At 56.5% G+C, this 18,375-nt stretch overlaps 1 protein-coding gene across 4 annotated transcripts; it reads right to left on the reverse strand.

Moving 5' to 3' along the window:
• Nucleotides 1-1,420: 1,420 nt before the first annotated feature.
• On the reverse strand, nucleotides 1,421-14,153 carry Csrnp1 (cysteine and serine rich nuclear protein 1). 4 transcript variants are annotated; one of them, XM_055601741.1, is made up of 5 exons: nucleotides 14,010-14,153; nucleotides 7,242-7,479; nucleotides 4,626-4,885; nucleotides 3,821-4,135; nucleotides 1,421-3,443 (listed from the first exon to the last, which is right to left on the reverse strand). In XM_055601741.1, the coding sequence occupies exons 2-5, from the start codon at nucleotides 7,438-7,440 to the stop codon at nucleotides 2,472-2,474; spliced, it is 1,746 nt and encodes a 581-aa protein (XP_055457716.1). In that variant the 5' UTR covers nucleotides 7,441-7,479; nucleotides 14,010-14,153; the 3' UTR covers nucleotides 1,421-2,471. The 4 variants fall into 4 exon arrangements, with proteins under 4 accessions (XP_055457716.1, XP_055457714.1, XP_055457717.1 ...); XM_055601739.1 differs by lacking the exon at nucleotides 14,010-14,153 and adding an exon at nucleotides 11,021-11,985; XM_055601742.1 differs by lacking the exon at nucleotides 14,010-14,153 and adding an exon at nucleotides 9,377-9,576.
• Nucleotides 14,154-18,375: the final 4,222 nt, after the last annotated feature.

Consider the following 18,375-nt stretch of genomic DNA (forward strand, 5'->3'; position numbering starts at 1 on the left):
CACACACACACACACACACACACACACACACACACACACACACACACACTCACTCGCAGTTGGAATGCTTCCCCCAGGCTCCTACTCTTTCCTACAGGGACATCAAGTTCCTTTTCCTACTAAGTTTTACAACCGTTTTGTTGGGCCAGGTTTGGGAGGTAGGTCTGTTTTGGGAGAGCTCTCCTGTGACGAGATTAGTGTGTGCTGATAGTGTTCTGACTGTCTCCACTTCTCTCAACAAACAAGGCTGCCCAGGACTGACCCGAGGGCCCTAGATGGGAGTTAGGAAGGCCTCATTGTAACCAGGGAATGAGTCTGCGGGGCGCTGTCGGGGTGCTGAGTCAGCCAGGTGCTCCGATTACCAGAAGACTCAGAACCCTTTGAAGAAGCAGATGTTGTGCACTAGAGCAATCTCTGCTTGGGGAGAGGACATGGGACAGGCCACCAGGGCTCTCCGCCCCGAGAAGTCACAGGTACAGTGGTTCCACTCCAGGCAGGGCTGAGCCCTCGGGCCTCTGGCAGTAACTGATGTTGCCATGAGGACACGCCCGTGACTGTCAGAGCAAAGGTCAGAGGCAAACATGAAAACAGAATGGGTGTCAGAGTGTGAGTATAGGCTTACACACACACACACACACACACACACACACACAGGACCCAAGCATTCAAGGTGCAGCAGAAATCATTTGCACAGGATCAGAACAACCCGGGCTCTAGAAGGGTAACCGGCAAATGGCCTCACTAGGTACTGAGAGCTGGGACTGAATTTATCCTTCTGGGCAGAGCACAGCAGAGGGGCTGGGGCACAGGAAGGGTCTCCCTGGAGCAATGTGATAGTGCAAACAGCTATCACTCAGGCTTCTGTACTGGGGTTCATCAGAAGGGGGTGCTGCTCTGCACCTCTGACCTAAGGCCTAGTCTGGCTGCCTTGGGACAGGTCTGACAGGTCTGGCTGGTAGAAGTACTTCTGGAGCTCCCCAGGGACTACAGCTGCTGAGCAGCACTGTTACCAGGCCAGGCCTCCACCAGCCGTATCTCGCCGCCCTGCCCTTCCTGGACCCAGACCAGTGTGTGTGTGTGTGTGTGTGTGTGTGTGTGTGTGTGTGTGTGCACGCACGCGCGTGAAAGGAGGTTGTTCTCGCCCAGACCAAGCAGACAGCGCTGCCTCCTCACAACTCTCCAGGGCCACCCTAGGTGGTGTCCTGGAGGAGGAACGGGTTAATCCAGAGGGAAAGTGTTCCGTTTGCCCAGCCAACCTCTCAGCTGGCTCTCTGCCTACCAGCTGACTGGCCGGCCTGGAAGCAGGCCCGATGTGCTGTCCCTCCGCCTCAGCATAGCTTCCGTCCATGCTACGCTGCAGAGCCCCGCCCGTGCGTCCAGGGGCGCACCACGCTCCGCACCCCACCAAGGAGACTGCAGCTTAAAAACAGCATCTTTATTGGTACCTGTCAGCTCAGGTACGATGTGTTCCCACAAGCACACAGGCTGGCAAGGCCTCCTCCTGGGCAAGGAGGCAGGCCCAGAGCCTGCGTTTCTTGGCACACACACACACAAAGAAATGAATAAATTATACTTCTGACACTTCGAGACAATATAAAAATGCATACAAAATCCAACATCAGCTAATGAAGGGCATAAAAGCCCTCAAGAGCCAACCCCTTGCCAACAGGCCAGGATGGACTCAGTGCCCAGAGGGCCCGAGACAGTGATCTCGGGGGTGCTTCACGTCCTGAGGCAAGCCTGTTGCCCCTCTTGGGGTCTCTGGCTCTCCACCCTACAGGAGGGATTTATAAGCCATGGCCTCAGGGGAAAGCGAACTGGCCGAAGGGCAAGCAGAGTGGCTGGCGGGGGGGGGGGGGGGGGGGGGTCACAGCTGGTCAAGCACATTCTCCGCCTGCTCAGAGGAGACCACAGGCCCAAATGCACATGGCCACACCAAAGCCCAGACTGGCCGCATACACTGAAGGGACTGGGCCCCGACACTACCCACCCGCCAGAGGGGTCCAGGCACTGCTGCCTCAGTCCCCAAATAAATTACAGAAATAAATTACATCTTCACAGTCCAGATCAGCTCGCGTGGTTCACAGGAAGCTGTAAGGGCCTGCTCCCCTCTGGTGCTGCCTTTGGGCCAAGGAGCATCTTACAGTAAAGGAAGGTGTGTGAGGCTCCAAGAGAGCCCTGCCCCCTCCTATGGGCACACAGTGGGAGGTGGAAGACCTGTTTGGATAGCGAGAGACTAGGTATTGAAAGAGGGGTACCCCCTTCCCACCCTTCCTTCAGTACAGAAAATAAAAATAAAAAGTTAAAATAAATAAATTTAGAGTGTTAATGTAAAAATAGAGGGTGTCCACGTAGCACCCATGGCTAGGACCCGCCCATGGGAGACCGTTACATACACAGACCTTGGGGAACCCCCAAATCACACAAGAAGCAACTGGGGCTCTGGGGACAGGCAAAAGGCACCTCAGTCCTTACACGGGCACAGGCTCCACCAAAGGTGCCAAGGTAGTGTCCTCAAACTGGCTCTCCAAAAGGGGTGCCAGGACGTCAGGAACCGGCTCCGACAGGCCCATGAGAGACTCCAGGAAGCAAGTGCTAGCATCCCTCGGTGGAGAGAGGCTGGACAAAGGGTGGGGGGCCTCAAGGCTGTCCAGGCTGCCCGATACCCTTCGGGAAGTATAGTGGGGTCCCAGACTGTAATCTGGCAGGGCCTGCAGCAGTTCAAAGGAGTCACAGGAAGATAAACTGAGGTCCCCAGAGCTGCTCTGGGCAGCCTCCACCCCAGGGGACTCGGCAATGCCAGGGAGGCTGCCTTCTCTCAACCCCTGAAGTCCGCTGTTTAGGAAGCAGCTGGCATCCAGGTTGGCATTCTCATCTAGGATGCCTGATGCAAGGCTTGAGCCAGACTGGCTGTGAGTCCAGCTGGCCAGGCTGCCGGGGTCACCGGCACCAAAGATGTCAGCCAGATGGAAGCAGCTGAGGTTATCCAAGCCGTCCATGCCCCTTCCCTCCTCCTGTTCCTCCTCGACTCCCAGGTCAGAGTCGCTGAAATTCAGGATCTGTACCAGGCTGTCCTCATCGACGTCAGACCGGAAGCTGGGAGCTGCGAGGCTGGGGGGGGCAAGGCCGTCTGGAGACTCGCCGCTGCCGGAGGACGAGGACGTGGACGAATCTGTCATGTCGCTGCTGCAGCTGTTGCCCTCCAGCTCGCTGCTCACCGGCGGCGTGGCCAGCGGAAAGGGCGAAGCCAAGGCTTGCTCAGCAGGACTGTCCCGCACCGGGCACTCAGCGCCCCCCAGGCTCTCGGCTCCCTGCTCCATCTGCAGGCGGGTGAGGGTATGGATGAAGTGTGTCTGAACCCTGGCCTGATTGAACTCCACTCGACCGTTGGGGTTCTCGCAGCCCTCACTACAGCAGCCACAGGGGAACGATGTGTGATCCATCTGCAGAGAAAGACAATGCCAAGTGAGGGCTTCGTGGGTGCACGGAGCAAGCGGCACGCTCAGCTCCCCGCCCACCAAATCCTAACCTTTTTGTTAGGTCTGTTTTTGTTGGTTTGTTTTGTTTCAAAACAGGGTTTCCCTATGTAGCCCTGGCTGTCCCGGAACCCCCTCTGTAGACCAGGCTGTCTTTGAACTCAGAGACCCAGCAGCCTCTGCCTCCCAGCGTGCCGGGATTAAAGCGTGTGACACGTGGCAGATTTTCCTGTTTCTATTTTTTTTTTTTTTATCGGTTTTGTTCTAGCAGCAGGGCCAGAGCTTTAACGCCGAGACCCCGAGCAGAGCAGGCATCCCCTCCCCCACCCCGTGCGCCCACGCACCTGGCACTTGATGCCCGCCAGGCTGCAACTGCAGGTCTCGGGGTCACAGACTCCGTCACAGTGGCAGCCGCAGTCCTCCCGGGACTGGCGCAGCGCCTGCAGCTCCCTCTTCTCCTCCCCGTCGATCCTCCGCACGCCGGAGGCGCGGAGCAGGGCCCGGCGCTGCCGAGGCGGATGGGGCTGCAGGAAATTCACCTCCTCCAGGCGGCCGCCCGCCACGGCCACCGCCAAGCCCTCCTCCACAGAGGCGTCGTCGATGGCGTCCACCGTGAGGGGCACGCGCGCCCCTGTCTCCGGAACGCCGGCCACCGACAGCTACACGTACGGGAAAGGCGTGTGAGAGAGGCGGCTATCCCACCCTCCTGGGATGTGGGGCGCTGTACGTGGAGGCGGGGAAACACGCTCACATCTGCACAGATCTCTTATTCGTGCCGTCTTAGGTCAGGCAGGAAACCCCTTCTCTGACTAGAGGTGTGCACCGGCATCGTAAGGCCAGAGGAGTCAAGCATCCCGCCTATCTGAAGCTGCCATCTTTTCTTCTGAAAACCGCCTTGGCCTCAAACTGGCTATGTAGCTGAGGGTGACTTTCCCCACCCAAGTTCCGGGAAGACAGGTGTGCAGAGATGCTGGCTTATGGGGTGCTGGTGACAGATGCCAGGACTGCCTACACGACAGGCAATCACTCTACCCGCCCGAGCTACAAGTCCCGCCACTGAGGCCTCTCTGCATGCCTCCCCTGACACCAACCAAACAGGGCCTGTTTCCCTACACAGGCAGCGTGCAAACTGGCAGCCTGGGTCCATACCTTCCACCTCAGCGCCTCCAGTTTCTCCTCCTTCAGGCGCTGACGGAGCTTCTCACGCCGAGCCCGGGCCTGCTCCTGTGTAAACTCGGCTAAGGAGAAGAGGCGGCAGGCGCTGTGGCGAGAAGCCATGCCCAAGGTGCAGCCACCGCGGCTGGGCACACTGGTGAAGCCCTGACACCGGGGGAAATAGTAGACAGTGATGCCATCAAAGGCCACTCGGCCCCGACGCTGCCGCCGAGCTCGCTTCAGGATGGATGGGGCTGAAAGGGACAAGAAGGAGCAGAGAGTGAGCTCCCTGTGTGTGTGAGAAGGTATAATCTCGAGGCAGACTTATGCCCATTCACTCTACCCACCCACACTGGATTTAAATTAAAAAAATTAAAAGCCAGGCCTGGCTGGATCTGGAGAAACGGAACACCAACCACACTGGCTTGTTGCCATTTATTGGCCCAAAGGACTACAATCAAAGATTAAGCATCCTGTCGCCATTACCTTGTATTTATAGACCCTTTTTATGGTTTTGTCATCTTTATTCATTTGCTAAGAGATCTTTACATGTAATAAAACCTATATAATCCTGTGTTTAAGTATCTATCAAAGAACTGGAGAGCTGGCTCAGCAATCAGGAGCGCTGGCACCCACACAGGAGCGCACCCCAACGCAACCCCACTTCCAGAGGATCAAGCGCCCTCTTCTGGCCTCCTCAGGCATAGCCTGCACATGGTACATGGACATATACACAGAGGACTCCTACGCATAAATTAAAAAGATAGATATCATTGAACTTCTCCTTTACAGTTCTGCAGCCGATGCAGAAAGTCTTTTAGAATACTGATTACATAGCGAGAGAAGGTTGTAGGAGTTGGTTCTCCCACCATGTGGGTTGCGGGGACTGAACTCAGAGGCCATCAGGCTTGGCGCCTTTACCTCTGAGCCACCTCACTGGTACTGATTTCCTTGCTGTTTTTCAAAACTCACTTGTTTTCAGTAAGTGCGTGTGTGAGTGTATGCCGCCTGGGTGTGGGTGCCCCGGAAGTTTAGGAGTCAGGTTCCTAGGAGCTACAGGTGGTTGTAAGCCGTCTTTTGTGGGTGCTGAGGACCAAACTAGGGTCCTCTGCGAGAGCAAGGTGCTCTTAGCTACCAGGCCATCTTTCCAGCCCTTGTTCATGTTTTCGTGGGCCACTTTCACAAGGTATCTCCAACGGGCCTACAACCTGAGGCTCCACTGGGCGTCTTCTCTCAAGAACCGGAATTAAAGGCGTCCTGTACCCCAAGCTGGCCCACCACTGGCTGTGTAGCAGGGGACCAGAGTCCTGGTCCTCCTGCCTCCTTCCTCCCCAGTCCTGGGATTATAGGTGCTCACCTCACTATTCCCAGAGACCTCAAGTTAATGTATTAACTCCAGTCAACTACCCGAGAAAAATGCCTTCTCGAAGGCTTTCTGTTTGTAATGTTAGAGTCCAGGCATTAAAAATACTTTTTCTTTTAAGATTTACTTATGATGTATTCAATGGTCTGTCTGCACGTACACCTGTACAGCAGAAGAGGGCACCAAATCTCATTCTAGATGGTTGTGAGCCACCATATGGCCACTGGAAATTGAACTCAGGACCTTTGGAAGAGCAGCCAGTGTTCTTAACCTCTGAGCCACCTCTCCAGCCCTAAAAATACTTTTTTTTTTTTTTTAATGTGTAACACACAGGCATGCATATGAGACACGGAAGGGTGAACAGAATAGCTGTGTGTCAAAACATTGTAGGGAGACATAATCCAGGGTTTTAAAACATTCCCCGTGTGAGGGAAAACTGTCTAAAATAGTTCTTGGAGTAGAAAGAGCATGATGAAAATCTTTACATTATAAAGATAAAGCAGGCTGTACTTATATATGTATATGTACATATAAAAATAATTAATGAAAAGGAGACCATGAATTTGAATGAGGGCAAAAAGGGGTACATGGGGAGATTTGGAAGGAGAAAGAGTGGGAGTGGTGTAATTATAATCTCAACAATTAAAAAAAGATTTTTTTAAAAAGGACCATCTTTCAGTTTGGAATCAAAATTATACAAGGTTGCACGACAACCAGGAAGTCAGCCGTGGGGAACACACCCATAATCCCTGCACCACGGAGGCAGATGTCATACAGTTGGAAGACTACCTGTGTTAATGAGACTGTTCTCAAATTGAAAAAAAAAAAAAAACAAAACAGGAAGACAAGAAAACTAACCAGGAAAACCCCTTTTGGGGGCATTCAGAAAAAAGCTAAAAAAGCAATGAAACCAGAGGGAAGTGTTGAGCAGACCGTGTGCATGGGGTGTCAGGGCCGTGGATGAACTCCTTGCTGGTTCCTGGCAGGGACCCGGTATACAGGGAAACAAATGCAACAGAGGAGCAGCCGCCCAGACAGGGCCCAGAGCACTCAGGAGAGCAACACCCCCGACACCACGCCCCCAAGTCAAACGGAAGTCAAGGTGTCGCTGGATGGTGGGGCAGTCATAAGGCTTCAGAGAAGGGGATGGTTCAAGGGGGGCTACCAGGGCTGACATGGCCAATTTCCCCGTCAGGAAAAGAAGGGGGGCGGTGTGGAGGTCGGGGTACCAAGGACGGAAGACTCACGAGTGAAACTTTGGGGGCTGAAGGAGTCCTGATCAGGCCGGGATGGGGGGCCACACGGTCCCTCCTCATCTGAGTTCCAGGCAGGGTCGACAGAAGAGCCAGGGGAGGAAGAGAGAGACAGACTGCCAGAGGACAAGGAGGAGGAGCTAGCATCATCCTCCTCCAGCTGGTCAAACTTCCTCTTCAGTAGCCCAGCCATGGTGGTATGTAGGGTCTCTAGAAGCTGAGGACAGACAGCCTGGAATGAAAGGGAACAAGAACTCTTAGACGGGTGGGGGCTCCCGGCCTAATGCTTTCCCCAGCCCCGGCTGCCTTTCCATGGATCTCCCAGACCCTGTCGGGGACCCCAGCCCTGCCAGAAGCTGCAGGTTCCTGGTAGGCTCTCCAGGAGGGTCCCAGTCCCGGGAGCACAGCAGCCCCTCCCTCAAATGAGTCTAACATCCAAATGCAGAGCCTCTGACCTCCCAAGACCTCCCGCCCCATAACAAGCCTTCTCAGGAAACAGCCAGGTGTTTCCCCAGTGCCACACACACGCACACACCCACACACACTGCACCAGGCCAGAAGGCAGACAGACCAACAGATGGACTGACAGAACTCAGCCTGGCCTGGCTCATCTTCACAGGAATTCTGGTGGCTGACTCACAGGCTCTCCATGCGCCTGCCCAAGCAGGGCCTTCTGTGGCCTCCAGAGCCTTCATCTATAGGCAGCACTCCCCCGAGACCACCACGCAGGGCTACCCCCACCACCACCAACTGACCACTCCGGGTCCTTACTCCTGGGCCAGGCTGGCCGCGCCCTCCAGGAAGAGGAGCTGGTTTTGAGCCTGGCTCGATTCTGGCAGAAGGACTTTCCCTAAGTCCCTCCCCGGCCCCCACCCCTGGGATGGAGCTTAGATTTTCCCTCAGAAACCCCCATGCCTCAGGAGAAAAGTCCCCTGCTCTAGGCTGGACCTTGGCAGAAGACTTTTCTCCACTATCTAACCCCATGGTTAATTCTCCTTCAAACAAAACCAAACCTCTCATAGTGAAAGCTGCTGTGCTGTGTCTCCCTGGCTGTAGCTTCTCTGGACCCCTGGGAGGATACGCTCACTCAGCAGTCAGGCTGAGGGGTGAAAGCCCCTTCCCTAAGCCCAGTGTTTGGGAATAACCCTCCCTCCAGGCCTGGGGACCCTCAGCGAATTGTAGGGTGGTGGCTGACTGTACCTACCTGCTGCCTTGATGTGGCCGCCTGCCTGCGGCACTAAATCACTCAGGGCCAACCCACCACAGCTGAGGACCCCTCCCCCATCCCCATCACAGGAAGTGAAAGGGGCAGGGAAATCAACCAGAAACCTGTCTGAGTCTCCTCCCTGTGGTCCCTTCTCCTATCCCGAGCAAGTGCCCGAATCCTCGGTGTCTGCTGAGTTCACTCACTGGATAACGCGCTCATGAGGTGGCAGCCATGGGAAAGGCTCAAGAAACTCTTGCTCTCAGGCCAGGCCCCCACCCCAGGCCTGGGGGACTGGGACATGCAGGTGTTTCCGGGGGCAGTTCCTCAGACTTGGTTACCCACCTTCCCAGAGTCAAACCACAAACACAAACAGCCCAGTTGACCTGTAGGCCCTCCCGGGGGATGAGGGTGTTTGGTTGTGAGCCAGGTACCACACACACACACACAGACACACAGACACACACACACACACAGACACACACACACACACAGACACACACACGCACACACACACGCACCCTGACCACAGACACACATACACAGTTGCTATCCAGTTACCGCCACAGCCTAATGCACGGGGGGGGGGGGGGGGGGGGGGGGGGGGAGGGAGGGGAAACACCACCACCTTCTTCTCTAATTTCCAGATGCTTCCCTAAGACAAGAGAAACAACCCTGAGACCCCCAAGACCCAGGGCCCATTCCCCCTGGAAATACACAATTCCACAGGCCCCAAACTGAACCCCTGTCTCCATCGCCCCCCTTCATACCATCTGTTCCTCTTCCTGTGTTCCCTGTCTTAGTAACAGGGCTGCCACCCACCCAGTTACTCAAGCCAGAAACCTGCAGCCACCCTCGGCTCCCCCCCCCCCCCCCCTCCTTGCACCCACATCCAGGCAGCGCTCAGTCCTAGAAGTTCACCTACAGGCTAGGCACAGCCTTGGTAGGGGCCCCAACCATCGTCTTTTGGACCTCCTGGGCAAGCTCCTTCACACCACTGTCACCAATTGTCTGAAGCCTCCAGAAGGCCAGGTAGGCTGCCGCACACTTGCTATCCCAGCACTTGGGAGGCAGAGGCAGGAGAACCGATAGTTCCAGAGCAGCCTCAGCTACAGGAGACCGTGGCTCAAAATAAAGGAAATAAATACAAATCAGAACCTCACAGGGTTACAGGAATCGATACCCGTCAAGTTCTCTGTCGGTGATTCGTGCTCAGTGAGTGTGCAAAAAATAGCAAGCTCTAGGACTCACAGATGAGTGAGAGCATCAGGAAACACAGACCAAGATTAGTAAAAGGTAGAAGCAAGCAGAGGGGACGCGTGTGTCCCAGCCCTCTCCACAGCCAGGCTAGAAAGGGCAGAAAAGTCTTCCAGGAAGAGGGGGAGGAGGGGTGTGTCCTGGGGCCAGGTGTGAGGGGACCTCCTGGGGGGGGGGGGTTGCAGGGTGGCTCTTTAGCCCCGTGGTAGTTTGCAGGGGTGTGAGTTGCTTAAAAATTCCTCTAGCTGCACGTGTGACATTCCCATACTGTCTGTCTGCTATGTAGGTCACCTGATGGTGCAGCTCCCTGGTGAAGCGCTCGTGCAAAGCCCTGAGGTGACTTCTCGGCACACACACTGAGCTCATCACCTGTCCCGAGCCTCTGCCCCCACCTGCTACCACCCATGTGTTCTGAGCCACCCTGCAGCCCACAGCCAGTGACAAATGCAAACAGCACCGTGCAGACCCCATGCTAAGCACCACGCTGCCGCAGCTCCCCACACGGCCTCGTCCCTGCTCCCCTCCCCTCGCTTCTGCAGATTGGAGCAGCCCAGCCTCACATCCTTCCAGGAGACATTTCTGACCTGAGAATCAAAGCTCACATTTATACAATACCAGATGAGGCAGGAGAATGGCCCAGAGTTTCAGGCCAACCTGATTCACAGAGTAAAACCCCCTCCCCTGAAAAGGTATGTCCAAAAGGACCTCAAAAGCTCCCCACTTCTGCCTTTTCTGGGGCACTGCTGTGGACAGAACACTTTCCAACAAAAACACTCCTAGGTCAGATGTGACTCTCCAGTGCAATGAGCTGGGGAGCAAGAGGTTCAGGAATTGATGGCATCTGAGAGAAAGGGTCTCATGTGGTCCAAGGTGGCCCTGGTTCCCAATCCGCATATGTCCACTTCCCAAGTGCTGGGGTGACAGACCTATGCTGTCACCCCATATCTGTGCCTCTGAGGGCCAGGGACACAGCTCGGCTGGCCGGCACACACAGGCCTTCTCTGGGTGGCCCTGGTTGTCCTCACAGAGATCGCTTTCCTCTGCCTCCCTAGCACTGGGATTAAAGGTATGCGGCCCATGCCTGGCTTTGGGTTCAGTTTCCTAAGGAAGAGAGATGAGCAGCTGGAGGGCAGTCAGGAGCACTGGCTGAAGAAATCCTGACTTCCATTCCCAGCACCCACATGGTGGCTGGCAACCGTCAGTAACTCCGGTTTGCGGGGAAGGGGTGACACCCTCCTCTGACATTCGAAGGCAAAACATTCATACACACAAGTTAAAGATAAAGCGTTTTTAAAAGGATAAGAAGACCTACCCCTGTCATAAAGGAACAGCAGGACAGTGCCCATCTACAAACCAGGAGGGGAACCTTCATCAGGCTGGGGCCTTGATTTCAGATGCCCCAACCTCCTGAAACAAGAAACACGCCTTTTGTTTAAGCGACCCAGTCTGCGGTGTTTTGTTACAGCGGTCCAGACTGGCTGCTCTCGCAGACCCTGGACTTTCCTCACTGCACCTCTTATCTAACCACTGTGTAACGGCCTCTCCCTCACAGGAGGCCAGGCTACCGCTGCATGGCCCTAAGAAGGCCGGCAGAGAGGGAGACCCCAGCCAACGGGCAGGGCAGCCACACAGAGTCCTTTTGCCTAGAGGTCTTAGGGACTTCCTCCTGTCCCTGAAAGCTAATTCAAGGAGGAGACACCATGCCCATCCCCCAGCCAGGTCAGAGCTGGCTGAGGAAGAACAGTGTTCAAAGGTGGCTCTGAGGACAGAAGGGACTCAGGCTGCAGGCAAGTGCGTGATGGCTTCTCAGAGGCTCCGGGTTCCCGGAGAGTTAAGCGAGCGGACTGGACACAGAGCCACAGTCAAGTGCAGCCAAGATAAGAACTCAGGCTAAAGAGTGTTAACGAGTGTTAACATCCACAGCGGCAGGCGAAGCCAGAGTTCCGGGAAGGCTAGCCTCAGGCATGAGTGGGTGCTGGACCCTTGGCTGGGTGTGAGGAGACGGAGGGAGAGAAGGGTGCCACCTGGGCTCCAGAGGCTGGAAGATGGCAGAGACAGGAAGACCACGCTGCAGACAGGAGGCCAAGTCAAAAAAGGGAATGAAAGATAGCTGAAGAGTCCAAGAAAAGTGCCAGACAGTGAGTCAGGTGTGGGGGAGGGGCTGCAGCAGCTACTAAGGAACCAAGATCCCGTTCCCAGGGTGAGTGCAGTCCTGTCCTAGGGTCCTGGAGGAAGGAAAAGCCATTCCCAGGAGCTGGCTCCCACCACACCCCCTGAGGAGCCTCAGGGGCAGGCCCCGGAATCAAAGAGAGCCAGGCTCCTTCCGGGATGGTAGCAGCTTGAGAATCTGGGGCCGCCCCCTTCCTGCCACCACACACAGGCGCTGACAGCCCAGAGAACGGAATGTCACCCAAGTCTAGTGACCACAGCCAGCCAGTACTCTGAATTCAGGCGACAAGGGACAGCTATGGGCAGTCCCGGCCCATCGATGTGCCCTGGGCCCCCAGCGGCCTCGATCCCCCTTCCAGGAATCTGAGGAATGTGTCCTTTGACCTCAGAACCCCAGGTCTTGATCAGTCATGCCCCCACCCCCAACACCTAGGGTCCCAGGACCCCAGACCCTCCTGAAAGGGCTTCCTGGGACACAGGAAAATCACCTCGGATCAGGCCTGGACCTCTCGGCAACTTTTGCCGGGCAGCTCAAGAGATGGCAGACAGGAAGCACTGACACGCCCCTCCCCCATCCAAGCCTCAGAAAGTGATGGGGGGGAGGGGACAGTTCTTTCGATGCGGCCTGCAGGGCCCTGCACTGGGTAAAAGCCAAATGTTTGCTGGCTACATGAAACTCTCTGTTCTTCCACTGAGGGAAAGCTGCACCCACAGTTACTCCTTCCCCTGCCTTCAGCCAGTTCTTCACTTTCATTCATTCATTCACTTGCTCGCTCACTCATCAATCAATCAAATTCTTGCTAAGCTTCCAAAAGGTTCCAAGCACGATGGCAGACACCGTACACAGGGCAAGGCGCTACAACCAACATCTCTCAAGCTGGAGTTACAGGAGGTGGGCAACGGGGACCAAGACAGGTTCCTCCGAGGAAGGAACGCAGGCAGAGTCCCAGATAAGGGACAGCCTGGTCAGGGAGCTGGAGCAAGGACAGCTGGGGCGCCTTCTGGCGGAGATGCAGTTAGAGGGCCTGTGTTAGCCCGAGGGCACCGGAAGCCACCAAGCGTGTGAGTGAGGACCGACAATTCTAGATTTGCACGGTTAAAAGATGGCTCAGCGCCTAGGCAGGAGAGGGTGTGCCCCGTAGGGCGCACGGGGCAGGGCCAGGTGAACTGACGGGACAAGGGCAGAGGAGAAACAAGGGGGTGGATTCAGTGACAGCCAGAGAGGCGTGGGCGGGGCTGTCAAAGATTTAGGGCCAGGGCGTGTTGACTTACTGCGCGAGGGGCCGAGGCTGCGGGCCCGGGAGTGTGGGGTGGGCAGCCAGGGCGCGGGATGCGGGCTACGTCTGGGAGTGACTGTACCGGAACCCGAGTGACTCAGTGCGTGGCTGTAGTGTGGGCACTTCCACGGGACGTGAAGGCGAAAGGGCCCCCGGGGAGGGGAAACTGAGGAAGGAGAGGAAACGCGTGCAGAGGAGCGAGTAGAAGTGCGTGGGAGAGAGCCTACGTGTGCCCGCGGGTGGCCGGTGTAGCTGCGCCCCGTGACTCACGGCTGTGGCCTCTGCGTGTGACGGTGACAGGTGAACATACGACACAATCCTCCGCCCCCTCCCTCTCCCCCCCGGGGTCCGTGACTCACCAAGCCTCACTCATTCCTCACTCATCCTTCCACACCCTCCCTGACCCCAGCCTGCCGGGGGCGCCCGGCACACGCCGCAGCTCCCGCGCCCTCCCCCTGGGGAGCCCGAGGAGGAAGGCGACCAATGTCACCTGCCCCGGCCACGCGAGTAACTTCTGAAAAGTTCTCAGGCAACTGGGTCAAAAGGAAACTCACCCGCAGGCACGCGCACCCCGTCACTCGCCACCTGCGCCCGGCTCCGGGGCGCCTGGGCATCTCGGGGTAACCACAGCGGGGCGGGGGAGGGGAAGCCTGGTCTCCCCCACCTCGCGGCCGCGGGCTCCCACCCCCGGCGCGCGCGATCTCCAGCCGAGCCGGGCGGCGGGATCCCGGCAGTGCCCCCCGGAGGACCCGGGAGAGATATGCCAAGGGGCTGGAGTGACAGACAGCGCCAGGCACCCGAGATGCCCCCTGCCCCGGTTCCCTCCCGGCCGCGTCCGGGGTCCCCGGGCCTCACCTAAGCTGGCGGCGCTCGCCGAGGACGCCGCGGTCACTCGTGTCCCGGCCCCGGGGTCGCGGCGCGCACGGCGACCCGCAGTGCGCTCGGCCGGGCGGCCGTCGGTGCAGCCGGCCCAGGTCTGCGCGTCCGGCGGCGGCGGGAGAGACTGGCTGAGCTCCGGCCCCGCCCGCAGCTCCGCCCTCCTCGTCAGTGGAAAACTCCGGGGCTCACGGCGCTGACGCACGCCGGGCCTCCCGCCAGGCCGCCCCGCAGCCCGCCGCCCGCGGCCCCGCCCCGGAGGCGCCGCCCCGCCCCCGCCCCGAGCCTCCCCGCGGACTCTGACCCGGCCGCGGCGCCGCTGCTCCGCGCTCGGCTCCCGCGATCGCCGAGCTCCGGGCCGGGCCGGGTCCCGGAGACGCCCCGCCTCCCTGCGCGCCGAGCCGTCCCGAGCTGCAGACTGGGTAGACTGAGGCTCCCCCTGCCCCACTCCTCCTGGGCAGCTTATCATCCATCCAATCCAACGACCCTTCCCGGGTTCCCACCCTACCTCTCCTTCCCAGATCTCGCAGAAAGATAACCGAGACTGGAGACCAGCCAGGGATGAGGAGAGAAAAGGTCATCCCGGGGCCTGGCCTTCACCTCTGCCCTCGGGCCAGAAGCTCCTACTCCCAAACAATACCCAAAGTAGAGATGGCTGGAGCCGGCTTCCCCACCCCCAAGCCTCCTTTAAAGCAAAACTTAAAAAAAAAAAAAGGAATCTGGTTTCTCCTAGGCCGGACCCTGGCCACTTACAGAGGCCTGCTGCCTCCTCTGCTCCCGCCAAGACCTTCCCTAGGCGCGCAGCCAACTCCCTGTACTCCTAGGCAGAAGAAAGTATGTTCTAGCAGTCTTCTCTCCCAGGAGCCCACCCCGGGCCTTGTCGGCCCATGGCAGGTCCAGCCCGACCCAGTACCTAGAGCGTTTTCACTCTCCATTCCTCAACTGTGTGACCCTCTGCTCACCTGAGGCAGTCCCTGCACGGCCTAGGAGGGCTGGCGCTGCTGCCTCCTCCGGGGAGCCTCCGTGGCAGCCCGACCCTCCCCCTTTCCCCTGCTCCCGCTGCATTCTGGGTTCTTCTCACTGTCCTATATGAATGCTGTCAGTGGCTAGTCCAACCCTCGGGATTCCATTCTCCCCTCCCCCCAGGTACGCTAGGGAGGTGACCTCCTGTCCCGCCTAAATGGCATCAGGGTGGAGAGGGTAGCAGGATCCCTTTCTTCAGTCTTCAGTTCCTCAGGCACATGTACAGAGGACAGCGGGGTCGGGGGTGGGGGTCGGCCTGCCCCTTCATCTATGGGAATGTGGGGTCTGGGGGCCAGATGAGATCCCCAGCACACAGCTTTGGTCCATCGAAGCGTCGGGGTGGCTGAGGCTGCTCAGGAAACAGTCCACAGGGCTAGCTGAAGATGTAGCTGAAGGTAGGGCGCTTGCCTGGCACGGGGGAAGCCCTGCGGTCATCCCTCACTTTAGGAGCAGTTGGTGGCGCAAGCCTCTGATCCCAGCAGTCTGGAGGCAGATCCAGGTGAATCTGGGTTGGAGGCCAGCCTGGTCTACAGAGCGAGTTCCAGGACAGCCAGGGCTACACAGAGAAACCCTATCACCAAACTGACCTGGCTCCATGTTGTACTCCTTTAAGTCCTGCAGGAAAGGTGCAAAGGTGGGGTAATTTGTGTTAGAGGCAAGCCAGGTCTACACAGGGACTTCCAGGACAAGCCAGAGCTATGGTGCAATGGGACCCTGTCTCTCTCTCACGTGTGTACACACACACACACACACACACACACACACCCTAAGAACTGCTGTGCCAGTAGGCTTCGGGCCCTCCAGGCCCCACACATCCCCATTATTGGATGATCAGCTGGTCTCTCCCTGTGCTGACAGGTTTGCATTGGTCTGTCCTTCACACTCTTGGTCTTCCAACTTGTCAACAGCAGATGGGTTTACTTTGTGTTTGGGGGACCGGGTCTCCCGTACCCCCGGGGCTGACCTTAAGCTCACTGTGCGCTTGAGGATGGCTGAACTTCCTGACTCTCTGGCCTCCAACTCCTGAGTGCTGGAAGTGTAGGCAGATGGCACCCCTCAGGACTTTATGTAGCACTGGGTATAGAACCCAAGCCTTTGTGCTTGCTAGGCAAGCACCCTGCCAACGGAGCCACTTCTGCCTAGCAGTACTTTCCACCTCGTGAGATGGGAGCCTTGACCGGAGAGCCTCGCCAGCTGCAGCGTTCCTGGCCTCGGATTCTGCAAGATGCTGCTGAGGGAGCTGGGTAGGGCTGGACGCTAGAGTTAATGAGGTTCTCTGGAGCTACCTAGCTCTGCCTCCTGCTCGGCTCTGTATCCAGGAAACCAGAGGCTGAAAGCAGGGCAGGGAGTTGGCAAGGAGTGCCGTGGGGGCTTAGAGCGGGGAACCTGATGGGCGCGGGAGTCTGGCCAGCAGGAGGAGGAGATTAAAGGGGAAAAAATATAATCAAATAAGTGGTGTATTTCTGCAGAAAAGCATCTCGCTGTCCTGGGATGGCTCACCAGATGTTGCCCAGATGTTGCTGGTGCTGGGAAGCGTCTCCCTCAGGGAGTTCATCTGAACTCTTCCTGTTCATGGGGAATGAAGGGTCTGTTTCAAGGCAGGCAGGGTGGGGTGGGGAACACACATCTGTAAATATGCCGTACACACACATGTACATTATACATGTCAAATCAGGCAAAGTCACCCACACATCCTCAGGGAACTTCTGAATACTTGGAGACCTGCAAGTACTAATTCCTCAACATCTAAGGACCACCCACTCATTTAGGTAAATTATTATTGCAAATTTTGTTTTTTTCTGTGTGGCCCTGGCTGTCCTGTAGACTAGGCTGGCCTCGAACTCAAAGATCTGCCTGCGTCTACCTCCTGAGTGCTGGGATCAAAGGTGTGCACCGCCACTGCCTGACTTTAAGTAATTTTTTTTATTTAATGCACTGAGGCATTTAGGGTGAAATAGACTTAGGAACAGCAGCCACTCTGGGCTGGGGCAGCTAGCTGGGTTAGGAGAGCCAACACTTCTGAGTTAAGGGGTGGAGCCTCTGAGTTAGTGAAGGGCTAGATAAAACATAAGGTGTGGCTGATGGTCTCACGAGAGCAGTATCCGCTATCTGTCACAGCCCAAAGCTCTGTTCATGGCAAAGATGGCTCTCTGGAGAGTAAGTAGCTGGGGGCCTCTGGGGCCTCTGAGTTGGTTGTGCAAGGAAAAGGGGTGGGGGGCAAGGTCGGTCCTATCTCCTTAGGAGCCTCATTCTTCAGCCCAGTGACATCATCTTCCCTGGAGCCAGTGCTGACCATGCTGCCCCCTTGGTCACCGTTAAGGAGATTTAAGGAAACCCTCTAGGACTCCCGCCCTGCCCCTCCACCCTCCTAGGGCACCCACCAGCCTAAGGCAGAACAGCTAGAGACTGGGCCCTGACCTTCAGCTCCTCCTCCTCGAACTTGGGTAAGCCGGTTCTTAGACTCTCCTAGCCTGGCTGACTCTCCTAAGCCTGGGCAGGCTCAGCAGCCTGTGATATCAAGAACTCTGCTGATCCCGTTGCCCATCAACTTTAAGACCCACTGAGCTGAAGCACAGAAAGAAAAACAAGGCCACGTTTTCCTGGGCAGTGGTGGCACACTTTAATCCCAGCACTTGGAGGCAGAGGAAGGGAGATTGCTGCAAGTTTGAGGCCAGCCTGGTCTACAAAGTGAGTCTAGGACAGCCAGATGATCAGGAGTTTCGGGCCAACATCCGCTGCATAACAAGTTTGAGGTTAGAAAAAAAAAAAGGGTTTTATTTGACAGGGTCTCACTATGCTGCCAAGTCATGTCTCACTTTCCAGGCTATAGCCCAGCTTTATATATCATCTACCTTATTTACTTGTTTATGTATTCATTTTTCTAGTCTATATATAGAACTCACTCTATAGTCCAGGCTGATCTAGAACTCAAAAATCTGCCTTCAAGTGCTGGGATTAAAATCATTCACCACCACTGTCCAGTTCTAGCGCAAGGTTTTTGGTCTTTTTTGTTTTGTTTTGTTTTCGTTTTTTTTGAGACAGGGTTTCTCTGTGTAGCCTTGGCTGTCCTGGACTCACTTGGTAGACCAGGCTGGCTTCAAACTCACAGAGACCCGCCTGCCTCTGCCTCCCTGAGTGCTAGGATTAAAGGCCTGTGCCGCTGCGCCTGGTTGCTCCCTTTGTATTTTTTGTTTTTATTTTCATTAATTGTGTGTGTTGCAGATATTTGATCCCATTGTGAACCCCGAGATTGTGAACTGTAAAAACTTGTTTCTTGTTTTGAATGGTTCACCCCAACACACGCCTTTAATCCAAGCTTTCT

The sequence above is a fragment of the Psammomys obesus genome, unplaced genomic scaffold (genome assembly GCF_907164565.1).
Source record: "Psammomys obesus unplaced genomic scaffold, mPsaObe1.curated_primary_1811, whole genome shotgun sequence".
In the NCBI taxonomy this organism is placed as follows: Eukaryota; Metazoa; Chordata; class Mammalia; order Rodentia; family Muridae; genus Psammomys; species Psammomys obesus.

Coding starts and splice junctions, on each gene's coding strand:
- Csrnp1 (XM_055601739.1), bottom strand. CDS start 11,080: ATGAAGGTTCCCCTCCTGGTTTGTAGATGGGCACTGTCCTGCTGTTCC. Junction 4,886..7,241: donor CAGCCCCCAAAGTTTCACTC/GTGAGTCTTCCG, acceptor TGTCCCTTTCAG/CCCCATCCATCCTGAAGCGA. Junction 4,136..4,625: donor TGGAGGCGCTGAGGTGGAAG/GTATGGACCCAG, acceptor CCGTACGTGTAG/CTGTCGGTGGCCGGCGTTCC.